Below are 17,207 nucleotides of genomic sequence, written 5' to 3'. Positions count from 1 at the left end.
TACTCCTTATCTACACAATCATAAATTCTACAATTTGAAAGGTGTCATTCAACTTCTCACTAACCCAATGTGCTCTATCATTTCCCACAGTTGTTACTCTACTGTAATCATAAGGTGGAGGGTGTGCTTCGCCGGAAGTGACGCTTGCATAATGATAACACCAGGATGATTTGAATTCAATTAGACACAACAGAGAAAAACACCATCAGATATCACATTAAACTGCTTTCCGTTCACAGATCCGGCTAGTGTGCAGCAAATAAACCATGTTGCATGAAGCTCATTATCTTATTTGGACGGCTACGATGTTTGCAGGTAGGTTACATCGACACATTTTGCAGAAGAAAAAACGATAATGCCAACTTTAGTTCAGTTGATAACAGTTCTGCTTCCCGGCAGAAAATCATTCTGTTCGAATCTCGACTTTTTTTTTCAAATTCAGTATTGGTTCTGGTGTGTCATGACTGAAGGACCGTTCCACAACTTTAGAAACAGTCCTAAGGGCACATATTCCGGGTTCAATATTAATTCGAATAGTTTTTTTCAGGTAATTTAAATAAGCCCATAACCATTGTCTAACATCAAAAGAGAGGTCTTACAAACCTTTACCATGTAGCAACCCCTTCAAATGTTTGTTATTAACGCACTGTTGTGTTTTGGCCCATGTTGTGCGCAAATTGGTCGCGGTGTTCCTTGAATTTGAGCTTAGACTATGATTTAAAAATGTTTCATTGTAAAGTGCTTTGGGTTCGCTTAACTACAGAAACGTTTTTCTTTTAAAAACGTGAAATACAATCCCTGTTTTAATCTGTTTTTGATAAACGTAAACTAATTACTGTTCCATTCGACAGGAACACTCACCTCCTATGTGGAGCAGTCGCCTTCTATTGTATCAATTGCATCAGGACAGTCGACAACGTTGAAATGTACTCTGAAGAATACTGGCTATCCCAACATGTTCTGGTACAAACAACAGCCAGGCCGGGCATTTGAAGCTCTATTCAATTCTGCTGGAGAAGGGTCTGTTACAAATTACACGTTTGACTCGTTTAAGGCAGAGAGAACCAGCAATACGCTGTTTACTTTGACACTGAATGATGCCTCTCCGTCTCACACGGCTGTATACTTCTGTGCTTGTAGTAACACAGCGCTTCATAAAGGTGTTCTGTAGCTGCAAAAACCTGCAAATGCGCTCATGATTGTCTACTTTCGTCAAACTGCGGCAGCAGCAAATGGCGGTTCAGTGTACAGATCATGAAATCACAAAATCTACAGAAGAACATCATTCACAGCTTCATTTCTCTTCCACTAATCCTGCGGATGTCCTACGAATACAAATCGTTGTCCTCTAATGACCGAATTCCAGGCATTGGACCCACATCATCGTCTTTCATCTTGCGAATTAATTTAATTATTTTAGACTCCTATGTTCAATTTCCTCTTCGGTGAACCTTCATTGCGCAGAATTTCAGCACCATCCCGGTCTTGGCATATCATTTAAGTTGTATATCACTGGAATCCGAAAAATGCATCTGTATTGAACATGTTCTAAGTCATTCATTTTAATTTTGCCCCACATGCAGGTGAAAGCACGGAATCGAGCATGAAATCTATCATCCCGCCAGCGACTGTCAACAATACATGGACGCACAGTGTCGATTCTAACCACAAACTGACAGCGACCAGTTATATAAAACTTGACTCCGGTTGACCTGACAGATGCTGTCACCATGTTCGCTGTGTTTTTAATCAGCTCCACTTGACTGAAGGATTGGGACAGAATATGATTAAATTGTTTCCGTCTTGCAATTAATCAAGGATCAAAGACAATATGAAAAAGAAACAGCTTTAGGAAGGAAGCAAAGCAATTCTGACAGCATGAGAAAAGAGTGCTGATTGGTTGACGTATGTCTTCTTTACTCGGAGAGTGTTAAGGGCGTGGAATGCCCTACCTGCCATTGTAGTTAACTCAGCCATATTAGGGAGATTTAAACATTCCTTGGATAAGCACATGGATGATTATGGGATAGTGTAGGGGGAGGGACTGAGAATAGTTTACAGATCGGCGCGACATTGGGGGCCGAAGAACCTGTTCTGCGCTGTATTGTTCTAAGTTCTATGTTTGATGTGGGGAATACAGAAAATACTATTTCTTGGGGTGATAACTGTTTAATTCAAATCGGATAGGTCCATTCTGATTGGTCAGCATGACATGCATGCGCTGCAGGGATTGATTATCTTCATCAGCAGCCTTTTACTCAATGGAAAAGGTGCAATGTGTGGACATTTTTGGTTCACCTACAGGGACTCTAGTTGTACGGGCCTTGTTACATATGGGTATGGATAACACCAGTATGTGGACAATTTGAAAGGATGGTGAACATTGTGAAATCAGTAAAGAACACCTGACTTGTGAATTGAAATGTCAGAAAAGTCTTGAATAAACCAACTAGAGCTGGGCTGACTTTGGACATTACCCTGCAGAACACTGAAATCATGTCCTGGACAGAAGATAATTGTTATTCAACAGCCGCAATAATCTTAATTAGTGATTAATATAGCTCACACTCACATAGGTCATGCTTCCCTGGAATTTGATGTCTTATTTATTTAAATAGAACCTTCACAGAAATCTTGAAATTCTAACAAGACTAGATAGGATAAAAGCAAAAAGGATGCCCTCAATGACCCAGGAGTCCAGAATCATTGGTCAGGGTTGAAGGATATGGGGTAAGCCATTTAGGACTGAGATGAGGAGAAATTCCTTCACCTAAAGAGTGGTGAACCAATGGCATTCTCTGTAACAGAATGCGGTTGAGGGCAAAATATTGAGTGCTTTCAAGAAGTTAGATATAGTTTTTAGTGCTAAAGTGATCAAAGAGTGTACGGAGAAAATGAGAACTTACGAGTTGGATGATCATAATTAATTAAGTAGCAATCTCAATGGATTGAATAGCCTACTCCTGCTCTTTTTTTTCGTTCTTTTTTTTCTATGTGAAGCAAATATCTGAACACAAATTCTTCACGTTTACTCTATCAAAATGCTTAAGGGAATTCACCAATTTCAAATCCATCTTATCTTTTCTGCTGCAAGGGAAATTGTTCCACAGAAATATGAAATTTGTAATCCTTAAACCTTAGTAATGACACGAATGATTTATCCATTGCAAAGACAATCCACTTTCCTGACCCATTTTCTTACTGAACCACCTGCTCTAACAGTGGTTTTGAGCATTTGCTGATAACCGTTAAACCACTTGTCTACCAGGTGTATTTTTTGTGCCTTTTGAATAAGTTTCAAAGCCAAATGGAGAACATAACCTTTTACAATTCATTTGGCAGATGCAAGACAGAACTGTCTTTCCCAAAACAAGAAAATATAGAAAGCAAACAAAGCCTTTCAGACCATGGAATCTGTCATTTTTTTTAATGGAAAATTCAATTACTTCAATGTCATCATGCTCTCATCTTCTTTGTCTAAGTCTATCAGCACATACTTCTACTATTTCTCTCTAATGCATTAATCCAGCTTTTCTCTAAGCTACATCTATACTATTTAACTCAACACATGTGGTAGCAAATGTTGCATTTTCTCTGAAATTTGGGGAAATTCTAGATGTATTGTTTATATTAATACAAATTAGTGACAGCTACTTTGCATTTCCCCAATTTCAATTACTACAATCATCTGCTTAATCCCAGTATCCTCGTGTTCAGATTCTTTTTGAAATGGTTAATCAATGCTCATTTGATAATTAGTATTGAATCTGTTTCCTTCTCACTTTCAGACCATTTGCTTTTAAATTACCTAATTCATCATTTAAACAAATTCCTCAAATTGAAATTAGTGCATTTGCCAATAGTCCTGAATTTCAGTGCTCTGTAGTGCCCTCCAATCCTAGTTAGCCATGCTAGGAAATGGTCAGTAATTTTTTAAACATTTAGTCGGATTTGGGTGTTGCTGGTATTTAGATTGTCTCTTAGGTTGTCACTGCATGTCATGCGAATATTACTTGCATTTGCAAAAGCAAATAGTGTAAATGCTGGAAATATGAAGTAAACACAACGAAAGATATAAATACTCAACATACCAGTCAATACTTGTGGAGAGAAACACGGTTAATATTTCAGTTCAGGTAATCAGTAACTTGTAAACATTTCGAACAATTCATCTTCTTTTCCATGATCTCATAGGCTGATGGAGCAGATTCGATGGTATTCCTGATTCTACGTTTTATTTTCGCATCCAAAACTGACAAATCTCATTCTGGGAGGCAAGAACTGTAGACAATTTTGTTCTTTCCACTCGACTAATTATCATTCAGATGAAGAGGACAGCAATTTCAACTGAATGTTCAGACATTTAAACTGATCACAACTCCTTAAGTTAAAGATAGAGTGAATAAGGATAAGTCAGGACCTTAGAGGAAGTTAGTAAAGTGGGGAGGTCAAATTATGTCAGTATTAGGCAGGAGCAAGACAGTGTTAATTGGAACCAGCTGTTATTGAGCAAGTTCATGTTTGATATGTGGGAGTTGTTTAAATGCCTATTGATCAGAGTTTCAGGACCAGCATATTCCAATGAGAAAGAAGAACAGGGATAGCAAAGTGTAGGACACTTGAATGATTAGCCAGATTGTGAATTTAGTCAAAAAGTAAAAGGAAGCATATGAAAAGTTTAGAAAGATAAAACTGAACCAGGTCAAAGAAAGTACCAAAAAAAAAGCAGAAATTTAGCAGAACAACGAGGAGCCATAAAATGCCCTTGGAGAGTCAGGTTAAAAAAAATTTCGAGACATTTTACGCATTAAAAGCAAGAGAATGATTAGGGAAAGGGTAGAACCACGCAAGGGTAAAGGAGGAAATTTGTGCTTAGAGGTAGAGGATATGAGCGAGATTCTAAATGAGTGCATTGCAACAGCATTCACCAAGGACAAAGACATAGAGGATAACGAGATTAGTTTAGGGCATGCTAATATACAAATGCATGTTAAGGTCAAGAAAGGAGTGGTGTTAGGTGTCTTAAAGAGCATTAAAATGGCTGAGTCTCCAGGACCTGATGGGATGTAGACCAGGTTATTGAGAGAAGCAAGACAGGAGATTTCTGGGTTGCCAAGATATTTGTATCCTCTCTATCCACTGTAGAGCTTCCAGACGACTAGCAAGAAAGAAAATAGAGATAATCCAGGAAATTAGAAACTGGTGAGTCTCACATCAGCATTTGTGAAACTATTAGAGAGAACTCTTAGGGATAGGATCTACTTACATTTGGAAAAGCATAATCTAACGAGAGACAGTTAGCACTACTTTTTGCGGGGCAGGTCATGTCTTACTAACTTGACTGATATTTTTGAGGACGGGCTGGGGCTGGAGGTACAGCAGTGGATGTTGTTTACATGATTTTACATGACTTTCCCAAGATCCCTCATGGAAGGCTCATCTAGAAGATTTAAGTTGCATGGGATCTATGGTAACTTGGCTATTTGGATTCAGAATTAGCTTAGCCATAGAAAACAGAGGATTGTGGTGGAATGGTGTTTGTCTGCCTGGAGATCCTTGAGTATTGGTGTTCCATAGGGATCCATGCTAGGATCTCTGCTGTTTGTGATTTACATAAATGACTTGGATGAAAATGTAGATGGGTGGGTTAGTAAGTTTGCAGATGACATAAAGATGTTGAGAGTTGTGGATAGGGTCAAAAGTTGTCAAAGAACTGATATAGATCAGTTGCAGATGTGAAGGTAGAAATGGCAGATAAATTTTAATCCAGGCAAGTGTGGGATGTTGCACTTTGGGAAACCACATTTTAAGGGACAGGATACAGTTAATGGCAGGATCCCGAACAGCATTGATGTACAGAGGAATTTTGAGGTCCCAGTCTATAGCTCCCCGAAAGTGGCCACACAAGTAGATATGGTGGCAAAGAAGGTGTACAATATGCTTGTTTATATTGGCTGGGATATTGAGTACAAGAGTCAGGAAGTGATGCTGCAGCTTTAGGTTTGGTTAGACCTAACCAAACCTAAACACATTTCTCCTGCCTTCTTCTGAACTGTTTAAGGTGTATGCTCTCAATCCGTCTGTTCAGATGTCATAACTTGTACAGAAATATTTCTACCACTTCCTTTCTCTTTCTGTAAATGTTTCTTCTCTAGTCTGACCATTTCTTTTATATTTTGTTACCCTATATCTATTTTGGTTTCTTTCTTTGGCTCACTCTGTCCAATTATTTGTCATATGAGCAGTTTCTTCTCACATTTTTGGTAGACGGCACTGGAGAAATGCTACACAGACTAAATTATTAAACTGAGGCTTTGCCTTCAATCTCGATTGGACATAGAAAAGAAGAACAATGGTATCTTGTGAATGTCCAGATCAATGTTTACTATAATTGGAGAAGTCCAGCAATTGGTTTTTCATAATTGTCATTCGTGAGTGGCTGGTGTACACTTGCTAGCCATCCTTCCTGTAATACAACACATGTCCATGGATTAAAAAAAACATCCCTTTCTGGCAAAAATGATCATAATTCAAACTCTTTGCTTAATTTTACATTCTACCTCCCCACTCTGAGTTCGTGCATCAAGGTGCTGATTATCCTGATTATCATTAATCTAAGTATGTGTGCCTTCTCTCTTTTATTTCTGGCACTAATTAAGATCAAGTTGAATGATTCTCTGTTGTGCACTAGTATCATTCATTCAGAATAACAATCTAGTACCTGGCAATTGATGTTGATGCTTCATTTTCCTTATCTAAGTCAATGGAAGCACCCCAGAGAGGTTGTACTACGCTGGCCATATAGGAGGGACAACCTTAAGAGGAGAGGTTAGCAGGGTGGGCTTGTACTCGTTGGAATTTATCAGAATGAGGGGTAAATTTACTGAAACACTTACAATTCCTCTCTTGTAGGAATGTTGAGGACCAAAGGCAAGATTTCAGAGGAAGGGGTCACCCTCTTAAGACAGAGATGAAGAGATTTTCGCCGTCACGGAGGGTTCCCATGTATATATTTAATCAAGATGCCATGACATGCTTCAGCAACAGGTGGGACTTGAATCCAAATCTTACAACTTCTCTTGAGTTATAAGGAAATTATCACTGCATCAGAGGAGTCTTCACTGGAGGTAATCAATCTGTGGAAATATTTGCCACTGATCATGTTAGAGGCTGAATCATTTAGTATGTCCAAGGCTGAGCAAGACATATTTTTAATCAGAAAGGGAATCAAGAGTTATGAAGCAAAGGCAAGAAAGTGGAGTTGAGGATTTTCAGAATAGCTATTACCTCATTGAACGGTGAAGCTGACTCGCTAGGTGGAATGGTCATTGAAATAAAGCAAAGAACTGAGGAAGCTGAAGATCTGACCAAATTCAACAGGTCGAACAGCATCTGCAGAGAGAAAGCAAAGTTAACTTTTTGGGTCCAGTGAACCTTCTTTATCCATATTGGATGTCCTTGGTATTGAAATAATCACTTTTTTCTTAAGTAATTGCAAGCTAGTTATACCGGATTACTGATTTGATGATGATCGGAGAATTACCAAGTTTAACTGTAACCTGGAGTTAGATAATGGATGTCTTTTTAAGTAGGCTGAACTTGAAGAAGGCTTCAAATTTCGATTTGTAGTCATGTGAACTCTGAAGGACACAACGTCTAACTTGAAATTTGGCAGTAACCCACTGGTGCAGTGGACTATTGTACGAAGAGCTATTTAAGCAACTAAGTAGGGAGTGCGGATGTCGTTTGCCAAGTCAGTTTTTTTGACCAACTCGAATTACCCCAGAGAAAATGGTGGTGGATTGCCTCGTTGAATGATTTTAAAGTCGACAGTACACGCACAGTACTATTTAGAAAAAAGTTCAAGTTTTTGACTTACGCGATGTGGTCACGTGTGCTCAAGTACAGGAGTACAGTGCAATTTGTACAATGTCGTCACACGCAGGGAGGAAGGTAGAAAACTAATATAGAGAATCAAAGTTAAAAGTAAACCATTACCATTGTTCCTCACTATAAGTAGAAAATAAAGTTGAAGATTAACATTATTGTCCTTCCTAGATTTAAATGGAAACATAAGAAATAAAGGTACATTTTCAACAGTCTTTCTTAAATGCACTTCCCGCAAGGGCTCGGTTTCCGCGCTTTGGCCCACTCTCCAGGAAAGCTCGGGTTTCCTGGTCTCGATGCTGCAGACACCTGGGGATTGATACTTCAGGCTCACTCTAACCAAGCTGGTCCCGGCCCACAGCTGATATCCAGCCGCCACCGCTCGGGACCATGGTCGCTACTACTCTCCCCGTGATGCCAGCGCCGCGATTGCACTCTCTCCAGAAGGTAAGTAAATAAAAAGGGGAGTTAAAAAGAATGCGGCCAGCCTGGAGCAGTACAGATGCTTCAAAGCTAACTCAGACTCTTCTCCACCCACCCCCCGCCCGCTGCCGGGTCCCTCTCTCTCCTCTCCACCCTACCCGCTGCCGAGTCCCGCACTCTCTCTCTTTCCCCTTCCTCCCCGCGGCCGGGCCAGGCTGGTTTTTTTAACTGCTGCTGAGCTCTCGCTATCTCCTCTCCGCGCTGCTGGCCCTCTCACTCCTGCCGCTGCATTAAACTTCTTTAAAAGAGAAAAAAGACCCTAAATAATAAAAGAAACAAAAAGAAAAGAAAGCAGACGCAGGCGGACGAACCCCAGAACATGAGCTGGAATGGTGTGCTGCAGCCCCCCGCCGCCATATTGCTGTCTCTTTGTCAGGTTTGTGATGCCTCCACCGTTAAGGGACACCAATAATGTTCCATCAGGATGGCGTTGTGTCTTGGACCGGAGCTTGGTGATGGCTGTACTCCCATGCATCCACTGTCGTTGTTCATTTAGATGGCAGAGGTTTCGATTTTGGAAGGTGCCTTGGGTGAGTGGATCTTGTAGATGGCTTGTCCTCCTGCCATTCAATATCATTGGTGGTGGGAATGAATGCTCAAGATGATGGATAAGTGTCAATCTAGCAGGCGATGTGGCATGGATGGTGGCGAGCTCCTTGAGTCCAGTTGGAGGAGCTTCAATCATCTAGACGATGAAGATTTTTTTCATCGCACCCTTGATTTGTGCCTAATACTGAAGATAGTTTGAGCTGCCAGGCGATGAGCGCTCGTCGCAGAATTCCCAGATTCTGCCATTTTTTTCATGAATCCCTACAGTGTGAAAACAGGCCCCTCGGCCCAACAAGTCCACACTGACCTTCCGATGAGCAACCCACCCAGACCCATTCCCCTACCCTATTATCCTATATTTATACCTGACACATGCACTTAACACCACCCTGAAATTTAGCGTGGCCAATTCACCTAACCCCGATCTTGCATTATCAATATTTATTGTAGCGGGGTACAGCGCTGTAGATGTATTCCGTGTTGGACAAAATTCAGCAAATTAGTGCCGGATGGTCACAGCCGCAAACCTCGACAGCTCCTCCTTCCACGACCCCCTCCCCCACCCCCAATTCCGCAAAAAACACTAATTTCTTCCTTGAAATTTCATGAAAATTAATTCAACTAGGAAACGGAAATGAAAATATATGGAATAAAACAAAACAAATGCACTTTTTTAGTTGGTTTATGGGCTTTCCGTTCCTAATTGTTATGGGCCAATCACATTACGTTTCATGAAAGACAGAGCAGACTAGCACGCAGGCAAGCACCGCCTCTCCGCGAAAATGGGGTGGAGATCATCTCAGCGGTACCTCATCTGCTTATGACGTAATGCTCTACTTGCACTTAATCAACGTCTCTGAGATCCTACCCATCTAGCAGAACGGCTGTTAAATCTGATGCAAAGATGCGATTTAATTTGATCGTCTTCGGTGGTTTCCTTCTCGCTCTTAGTATGTTAAAATTCTTTTCTGCCTTTCATCAAGGAGAGGAAATGATTAAGGCTCTGTAACTAATGCAGTAAGATGTTGACTTGTGAAATCAGAAAATAATTATTTGATAGAGTGCTGTATTTATTCTGGTCACTATAGGACAGAACCTTTTAAATTATTGCACTAATCCTATTGGATTTGGATGAATTCAGTGACATGTAGGAAATTAGGACAAAATCTGAATTCTTATAGATAATCCATTGCCTCAAGTATTGCTCGAAAATCTTTATTTTTTTCATCTCTAATTCTCATTTCCAGGTGGTTCCCGGGGTGATGAGGTGCGCCAATGGCCCGCTTCGCTTGCCCTCAACCCAGGAGGATCAGTCGAACTGAATTGTCTGCAGGAAGGAACGATACGTGATAACATGCTCTGGTATCGTCAATCGGCCGACGGAAGCTTCGCGTTAATCGGGTACGTGTATTTAGCAGGGGAAGCTCGGTATGAAGATGGTTTCAAGAGCGGCTTTACTATTACGAGGACAATGGAAAACAAAAAATCTATCCTGAAGATCGACAGCGTTGAACTCACCGACAGCGCAAGTTATTTCTGTGCAGCCAGTGACACAGCGCTTCATGGTCTCAGGTAACTGCGACAAAAACCCTTTGCACAAATTGAGCTGGATTCATGTAAAATTACGGCGGATTAACAGAAATACAGTTCAAGCATACGAGATTATTAAAGTGCTGCGCATCCAAACCTACACTTTCAAGATGACAGGACGATAACTGCAAGATAAGTCCAATCCTGTTCAATACCGGGTTCAGGCGAAATTCGGTGACTGATGAGAATGTAGAAAATGGGCAAACACGCTAGATGCGTTTAAGGTAACCCATAATCACCGTATTTGTGAGGCAGTTATAGAAGGCTCAACTGATAAAAATGAAACAATATAAACTCTTACAACTTAATCGGTGGGATATACCATGTACTCTTTTATGTGTGGGGGTGAATAGTTTAAAGGCGGATAATGTCTGGATGCGCACTTCTCGGGATTAAGTAGGAAAAGAATCAACTACCAGCCATTCGGAATGCAAAGGTAGTTAGTGTTTTGAGTGTCAGGGTTTCAACCATGCAATGTCATCATTGTTGAGCCGAGGCTCGTGACGTTCTCTTACTCTGTGATGCAGAAAGACATCATTCTAGGACAGAATGGAAAGACTGAATTCGTAAGAGGGGTGGTAGGAGGTTAAAAGTTATAGTATGAATCCTTTATAAAATCCAGTACTACTTGCCGGCAATTTGGTATTTCATTTAAGTCTAACGTATCTTAAGAGGCTTGGAATCAAAGCAAAGCAAGCATATCAAGGCCTCTACTGCAGAGTAGGTGACAGCAGCAAATTGAGTAACTGACTAAATTGTTTTTTTATAACTGCTTCTAAGGAGTGTGATCTCAAACTAAATTGAGTGTGAGACGTTACACATTCAGTCACGGAGTGCTCTTGTGTAAAGTGGCAAAACCGTGAGTCTGATGAATGGGAGTTTCAGTGAGGAGATTAGGGGAGGAGTGGTCACCTTTTTCCACTTTTTCTCTCTTTGGTCGCAGGTATACCAAGGGATGAAAAACTGGAAGAGAAAGGTGAGTTTCGAAAACATTCCATGTTGACAACATGGTATTATATTTGCCATAGACAGACAGCGGAGAGATTTACTGGAATTATTCCGAAGGATGGCAGGCTTGTCATTTGAGGAGAGGTTGAGTCAATTGGGCCTGCATTCACATGATGATTGAGAGAGAATCTCGTTGAAACATCTAAATGATAAGGACTGAACATACTGGTTGCAGGGACAATGTTTCACCTGGCTATCGGGTCAAGAAAAAGTAGTCACGTCCCAGGATGTGGGTCTAGAATGAGAAGAGGAGAAAAAATGTTTGTGAAACAGCACTTTCCAAACCTGCAACCACTGCCATTTAGAGGGACAAAGGCAGAAAGTACATGGGAACAGGAATGTAAGTTGTCAAGAAGAGGGAAGTTGTCTGTGAAGGGAAATAGGGAGCTCAGCTATTTGGGCAAAACATTGGCAGTTGTAGTGTAATATGAGGAAACGTGAACTTCTCTAGTGTGACAGGAAGAATACAAAAGTGGGAAGCTATTTAGATGGAGAGAGACCACAGACATCCACAGTACAAAAGGACATCGACTCAGGAAATGTGGGAGACATGATGGCCTCCATGTGAGTCTGAAACTATGTGGATTCATGTCCCCACTCCGCAGATGCTCCTGGCAAAAATCCAAACCATTTAAAACAAGCTTGATGATCTTAAAGCTAGACACACCTTCTAAATGGACTTAAGAGACTGCTATATGTTTTGCTTTTCAGAGACATGGCCCACTCCTGCTATACCTGACTGTGTCTGACAACCCAAAGTATCCCTATTCATCAGATGGACCATTCAGCATCTTCATGCAAGGTAAGCAATGTTAGGGTCTTCCTCCTAATCAACAGCATCTGGTGCTCAGACATAGTGATCCCAGTGAGTTATGCCACCACCCAACCCCACCCCATCCTGAACCTGCCCCCCTTCTCCAGACTCAGAATATCTTATCGTGAAGTGCCATCCCTAATACGTCATGCAAGTTCACCTTTATTATCCTGACAGCAGTCTATATTCCACCTGATGAATAGTGCGCTTGATGAACAGTACACCACAAAAGTCTTGAGATAGAATGCCTGAGGTCTTGTTCATCATAGCCAGTGAAGTCACATGGGTCAACCTCAAGAATCTGCTAATAAAATATCCTCAACACCTTTACTTTCTCACCAGACATTCAAACATCTTTGACCATTGTCATACAACCATCAAAGATGCCTACTGCTCCACCTCCACCACCTCCCCACTCCCCTCCCCGGAAAACCAAATCACAGGCTGTGCTTCTCCTTTCAGCTTACAATTGAAGAGTAAGGACCCAGTACATAAGTGTTGGTCTGAGACAATGGAAAGGGCTTCTAAGGACTGCTTAGAATCAGTATACTGGTTCATAATCAGGAACTCAGCCCACCTAAATGAGTATGCCACTACCAATACAGCCTTCATTCATGACTGTGTAGAAGACTGCATGCCTAAAAAGTTAATTCATAAGTTTCCCAATCATAAACCATAGATGAACTGGGAAATCCAGTTCCTACTGAAGTCCGGGTCTGAAACATTCATGTCAGTTGACCCTAACCTATACCGGAAATCTAGGTATAACCTTGACGAAGCCGTCACATAGGCCAAGAGATGATAACAATCTAAGTTAGAGACCCAGACAAACCATACGGACACTCATTATTTGTGGCGGGGATTGCACGATATATTGGCCTACAAAACGAGGTGAAACAGAATCATGAGCAACAATGCATCCCTCCCCAGTAAGCTCAATGCATTCTATTCTTGCTTTGCACAGAAAGTCAGTGAAACAATGCCACCTGACCCAACAGCCCCAGATACATCATCACCGACAGTCCCTCCAATGCTAGGATGACTCTCTCCCACTCTCAGGACGAGTCTGTAGGTGGCTGTACAGACTAATGTGGTTACCGCAGAGTCTGTTACACTTGGGGCAGATGGTGATCATGCAAAAGGGTGGTTTGGGCATTCTGTGGCAGTGTGCTCCATTTGCTGATTTTCCCCTGCTTCCATCTATTGACAGCAAGATTCAAAGTGCTCAATACCAGCCGCTGGATGCTTCTCCTCCACTTTGGATGGTATTTGGCCAGTCATTCCCAGGTGTTTGTAGGAAAGCTGTAATTTGCCAGTGAGGCCTTGAGGGTATTATCAAAATACTTCTGTCCATCTGGGGCTCACCTGTTATTTTGAACCTTCTTGGGTTGTCTCATTTGGTCTTGCGGATGACATGGCCAGCCATCATAGCCAATCAAGGGTGGTCAGTGCCTTGACATTGGGGATGTTGGCCTAGTCAAAAATGCTGGTGTTGGTGCATCTTTCTTCCATGTGAACTCACAACATCTTGTGTAGGCAACATTGATGGATCTGCTATAGTGCCTTGAGGTGTCAACAGTAGACAGTCCACATTTCAGAGTCATATAGAAGGTTGGAAAACACCACAACTCTGTATATCATCATCTTGGTCTGATATTGTTGGTCTCAAACACACTCTCCTCAGGCTGCTGATGGCTGTGCTAGTACACTGAAGGCAATATTGGATCTCTTCATCAATAGCTGCTTTGGCCAACAGGACACTTCTGAGGTGTTGGAAGTGGTCAAGGTTCTCTGAGCCTTCCCATGGGCATTGATGATCATTGCTCCAAAATGCCAGGCCAGATTTATGCGGACCTTTGTCTTGTGGATGTTCAGGGTGAGACCCTTGGTCTCATATACCCGTATAAAATTACTGACAATGGTCTGGATTAGGTCCTCTGAGTGTGCACATGCACAAGCATCATCTGCAAACTGCAAACTGATGACACTGGTTGTGGTAACGTTGGTTTTGGCTTGAAGGTGGCGGAGGTTGAATAATTTCCAATAGATTCAATAAGTTAGCTCCACTTCAGTGGGGAGTTTGTCGGTGGTGAGGTAAAATATTGTAGCGTGGTAGATCGAGAACAGTGCTGAGGTGATGATGCAATCCTGCATGATATTGGCTCAAATGGGGCATATCATTAGCATGAATTCCATGCTGTCCGATAGAGGCAGAGATTGGTGACAAACTTCATGGTGCAAACAAAATGGAGAAGGATGTTCCATAATACTTCCCAATTGACAATGTCAAAGGCCTTTGTAGGGTTGAAGAAAGGCACATACAGGAATAGATTCTTTTCTCTGTATTTCTCCTGCAGTTATTGTGTGGTGTAAATCATGTCCATTGTGCCCCTCCACAGCCAGAAGCCACACCACAACTCCAGTGGAGTTCTTCAGCCACAGGGAAGAGACAGTTGACGAGGACCTTGGTGACGGATTTTCCAGCAGTTGACAGCTGGGAGATCCGCTTTAGTACCACAGTCAGAGTTGTTCCATTTTCTGAAAATACTCACAACTATGGTATCTAGGAGCCCACCCAGAATGTCATGCTCCTTCCAGGTAAGGCAGACAAAGGTGTGTAGCTGCAGCCGGAGCTCTTTGCCTTTGCACTTCAGTGCCTCAGAGAGGATACCATGTGCTTTTGCAAAGTTGGGAGAAAGTGAGGACTGCCGATGCTGGAGATCAGAGTCTAGAGTGTGGTGCTGAAAAAGCACAGCAGGTCAGGCAGCATCCAAGGAGCAGGAGAGTCTAATTTTTCAGGTGATGGCCAAAACATTGACTCTCCTGCTCCTTGGATGCTGCCTGACATACTGTGCTTTTGCAGCATCACAGTCTCGGCTCCTGCAGCGTTATTGTTCTCAACTGACTTCTCAACTTTGTTCAGGGATTGGGTATTGCTGAGCTCATGGTCTGTAGTATGCTGTGGGATGCATTCAATGAAGATCAAAACAACATCAGAGCCTTTGTTGAGCAGGTCTTTAAAGTGTCCCTCAGCATTTTTTGATGGCTTCTTCATCTTTGATAAGAGTCACTCCATCCTTGGCCAGAAATGTGGTGGGGCCTTCAGTATTAGGTCTGTACATGGTCTTGACAGTACAGAAGAAACCATGCATGTCATGGTTGTCAGCCATACGATGGGTTTCTAGTGCTTTCTCCACCCACCACCTGTTCTTTATGTTGCCTGTTAGTTTTTGGTCTTCTGTCTTCAGTTGTCTGTAGGTCTGCCACGTCTTTTCCAAGTGTAGTTATTGTTTTACTGTCAGAAATGTACCTATACCCACAGTCACCACCGCAGATGTTAGATCAACCTTCTTGAGAGTGAACCCATGGAAATCGACAGGCCCGAAAGGAGCCCCCCACCTGTGCACTCAGATCCTTTTGTGCCAACTGGCAATAGTAATTGCTTACATCTTCAACCTCTTCCTACGACTATCTGCAGCTCCTACCTGTTTCAAGAAGACTGCCATCATCTCAGTGTCAAAGTAAAATCATGCAGCGTGCCTAAATGATTACTGCCTAGTAGTTCTGACTTCTATAATTATGAAGTGCTTCAAGAGGTTAGTTTGCGAGAGGCTTGCACCAATTTCAGCCTCCCGGATGGTCTTGAACATCTGCAATTTGCCAACTGCCACAACAGATCCAGGGCCGATGCCATCGCCGGTGTCCTACACTCATCCTGGATCATCTGAATAACAAGGATACCTACGTCACGCTCCTACTTATTGACTACAGCCCCACCTTCAATGCCATAATTCCAACAAGCTCATCCCCAAACTCCAGGACCTATGTGTCTATTCCCCACTTCTGCAATTAGATCCTTGACTTCCTGACCCACACACCACAATGGATAAGGATATGCGACAACACCTTTTGCTGTAGATTGGACCTCTGACAGCGATGAGACAGAGTAAAGGAAAGAGATACAATACTTAACAGAATGGTGTAAAGTCAACAATCTCTCCATCAATGTCAGCAAAATGAAGGAACTGATTGTTGACTTTAGGGAGCAGAGTGGAGGGCATGCCCCTAGCTGCATCAGTGGTGCTCAGGTGGAGATAGCTTAGACCATCAACTCCCTGGGAATGAAGACCACTAACAATGTGCCCTGTTCCACCCACATCGACATGATGACCATGAAAGCTCAACAATACTTTTAATTCTTCAGGAGACTCAGGAAACTCATCATGTCCATAAAGAATCATATTGTTTTTTATAGATGCACTATAGAAAGCATCCTATCTGGGTGTATCATAGCTTGGTATGTAACTGCTCTTTCCAGGTCCACGAGAGTCACGAATGCAGCCCAGTCATCTGACAAACCAGCCTTCCATCCATTGACTCCACCTGTAACTTCCCATTGACAGTGCCTGCTCTTCGCGAGCCTCCAGCCCAGTGGTCACCCGCAATCTGTGTGAATCTCCAGCCCGTTGGCTGTTCACATATCATTTGGGCCTCTAGCCACTCTACCACAAGAGAGAACACCAACAAGGGGGAAAATAGAGAAGAGAAAGAGAAGCTTTGGCAGAATAGGTGGCAGTAATCTGCTTCTGCTGCCAGAAATATGACTAAACTGTTGCCTCAGATACAATGTAATTTGGACAATTATCAACTGGGGATATGAGCATGTTTTTACAAAGCTCACCTCTAATACATTGTATGCCCACTTTTAAAAGATGGTAGGATCAGATTAATTGTCATTTTCAAACAGATAATTAGTTAAATGAATTGTTAAATGGGAGTCCATAGTCTGGTGCATTTAGTGTGGGAACCTTCGCTGGGGCCCATTTTAATTCCAAGACGGCTTGTAAATGCTGCTGAGTTCATTCTCAGAGGACAT

General features: G+C 42.1%; 1 protein-coding gene across 1 annotated transcript in view; it reads left to right on the top strand.

The window, feature by feature from the left end:
- Positions 1-221: 221 nt before the first annotated feature.
- The window catches only part of LOC132836553 (T cell receptor beta chain MC.7.G5-like), a 51,073-nt gene continuing 34,087 nt past the window's right edge, over positions 222-17,207 (top strand). The window contains exons 1-2 of the mRNA XM_060855897.1: positions 222-315; positions 852-1,160. Coding sequence (XP_060711880.1) covers positions 267-315; positions 852-1,160 — 358 coding nt within the window. The 5' untranslated portion in view covers positions 222-266. The remainder of the gene's footprint in view (positions 316-851; positions 1,161-17,207) is intronic.

The sequence above is a fragment of the Hemiscyllium ocellatum genome, chromosome 47 (assembly GCF_020745735.1).
Source record: "Hemiscyllium ocellatum isolate sHemOce1 chromosome 47, sHemOce1.pat.X.cur, whole genome shotgun sequence".
In the NCBI taxonomy this organism is placed as follows: Eukaryota; Metazoa; Chordata; class Chondrichthyes; order Orectolobiformes; family Hemiscylliidae; genus Hemiscyllium; species Hemiscyllium ocellatum.
The sequence above is the reverse complement of the archived record's forward strand: the minus strand, read 5'-3'. Positions and strand labels throughout refer to the sequence as shown.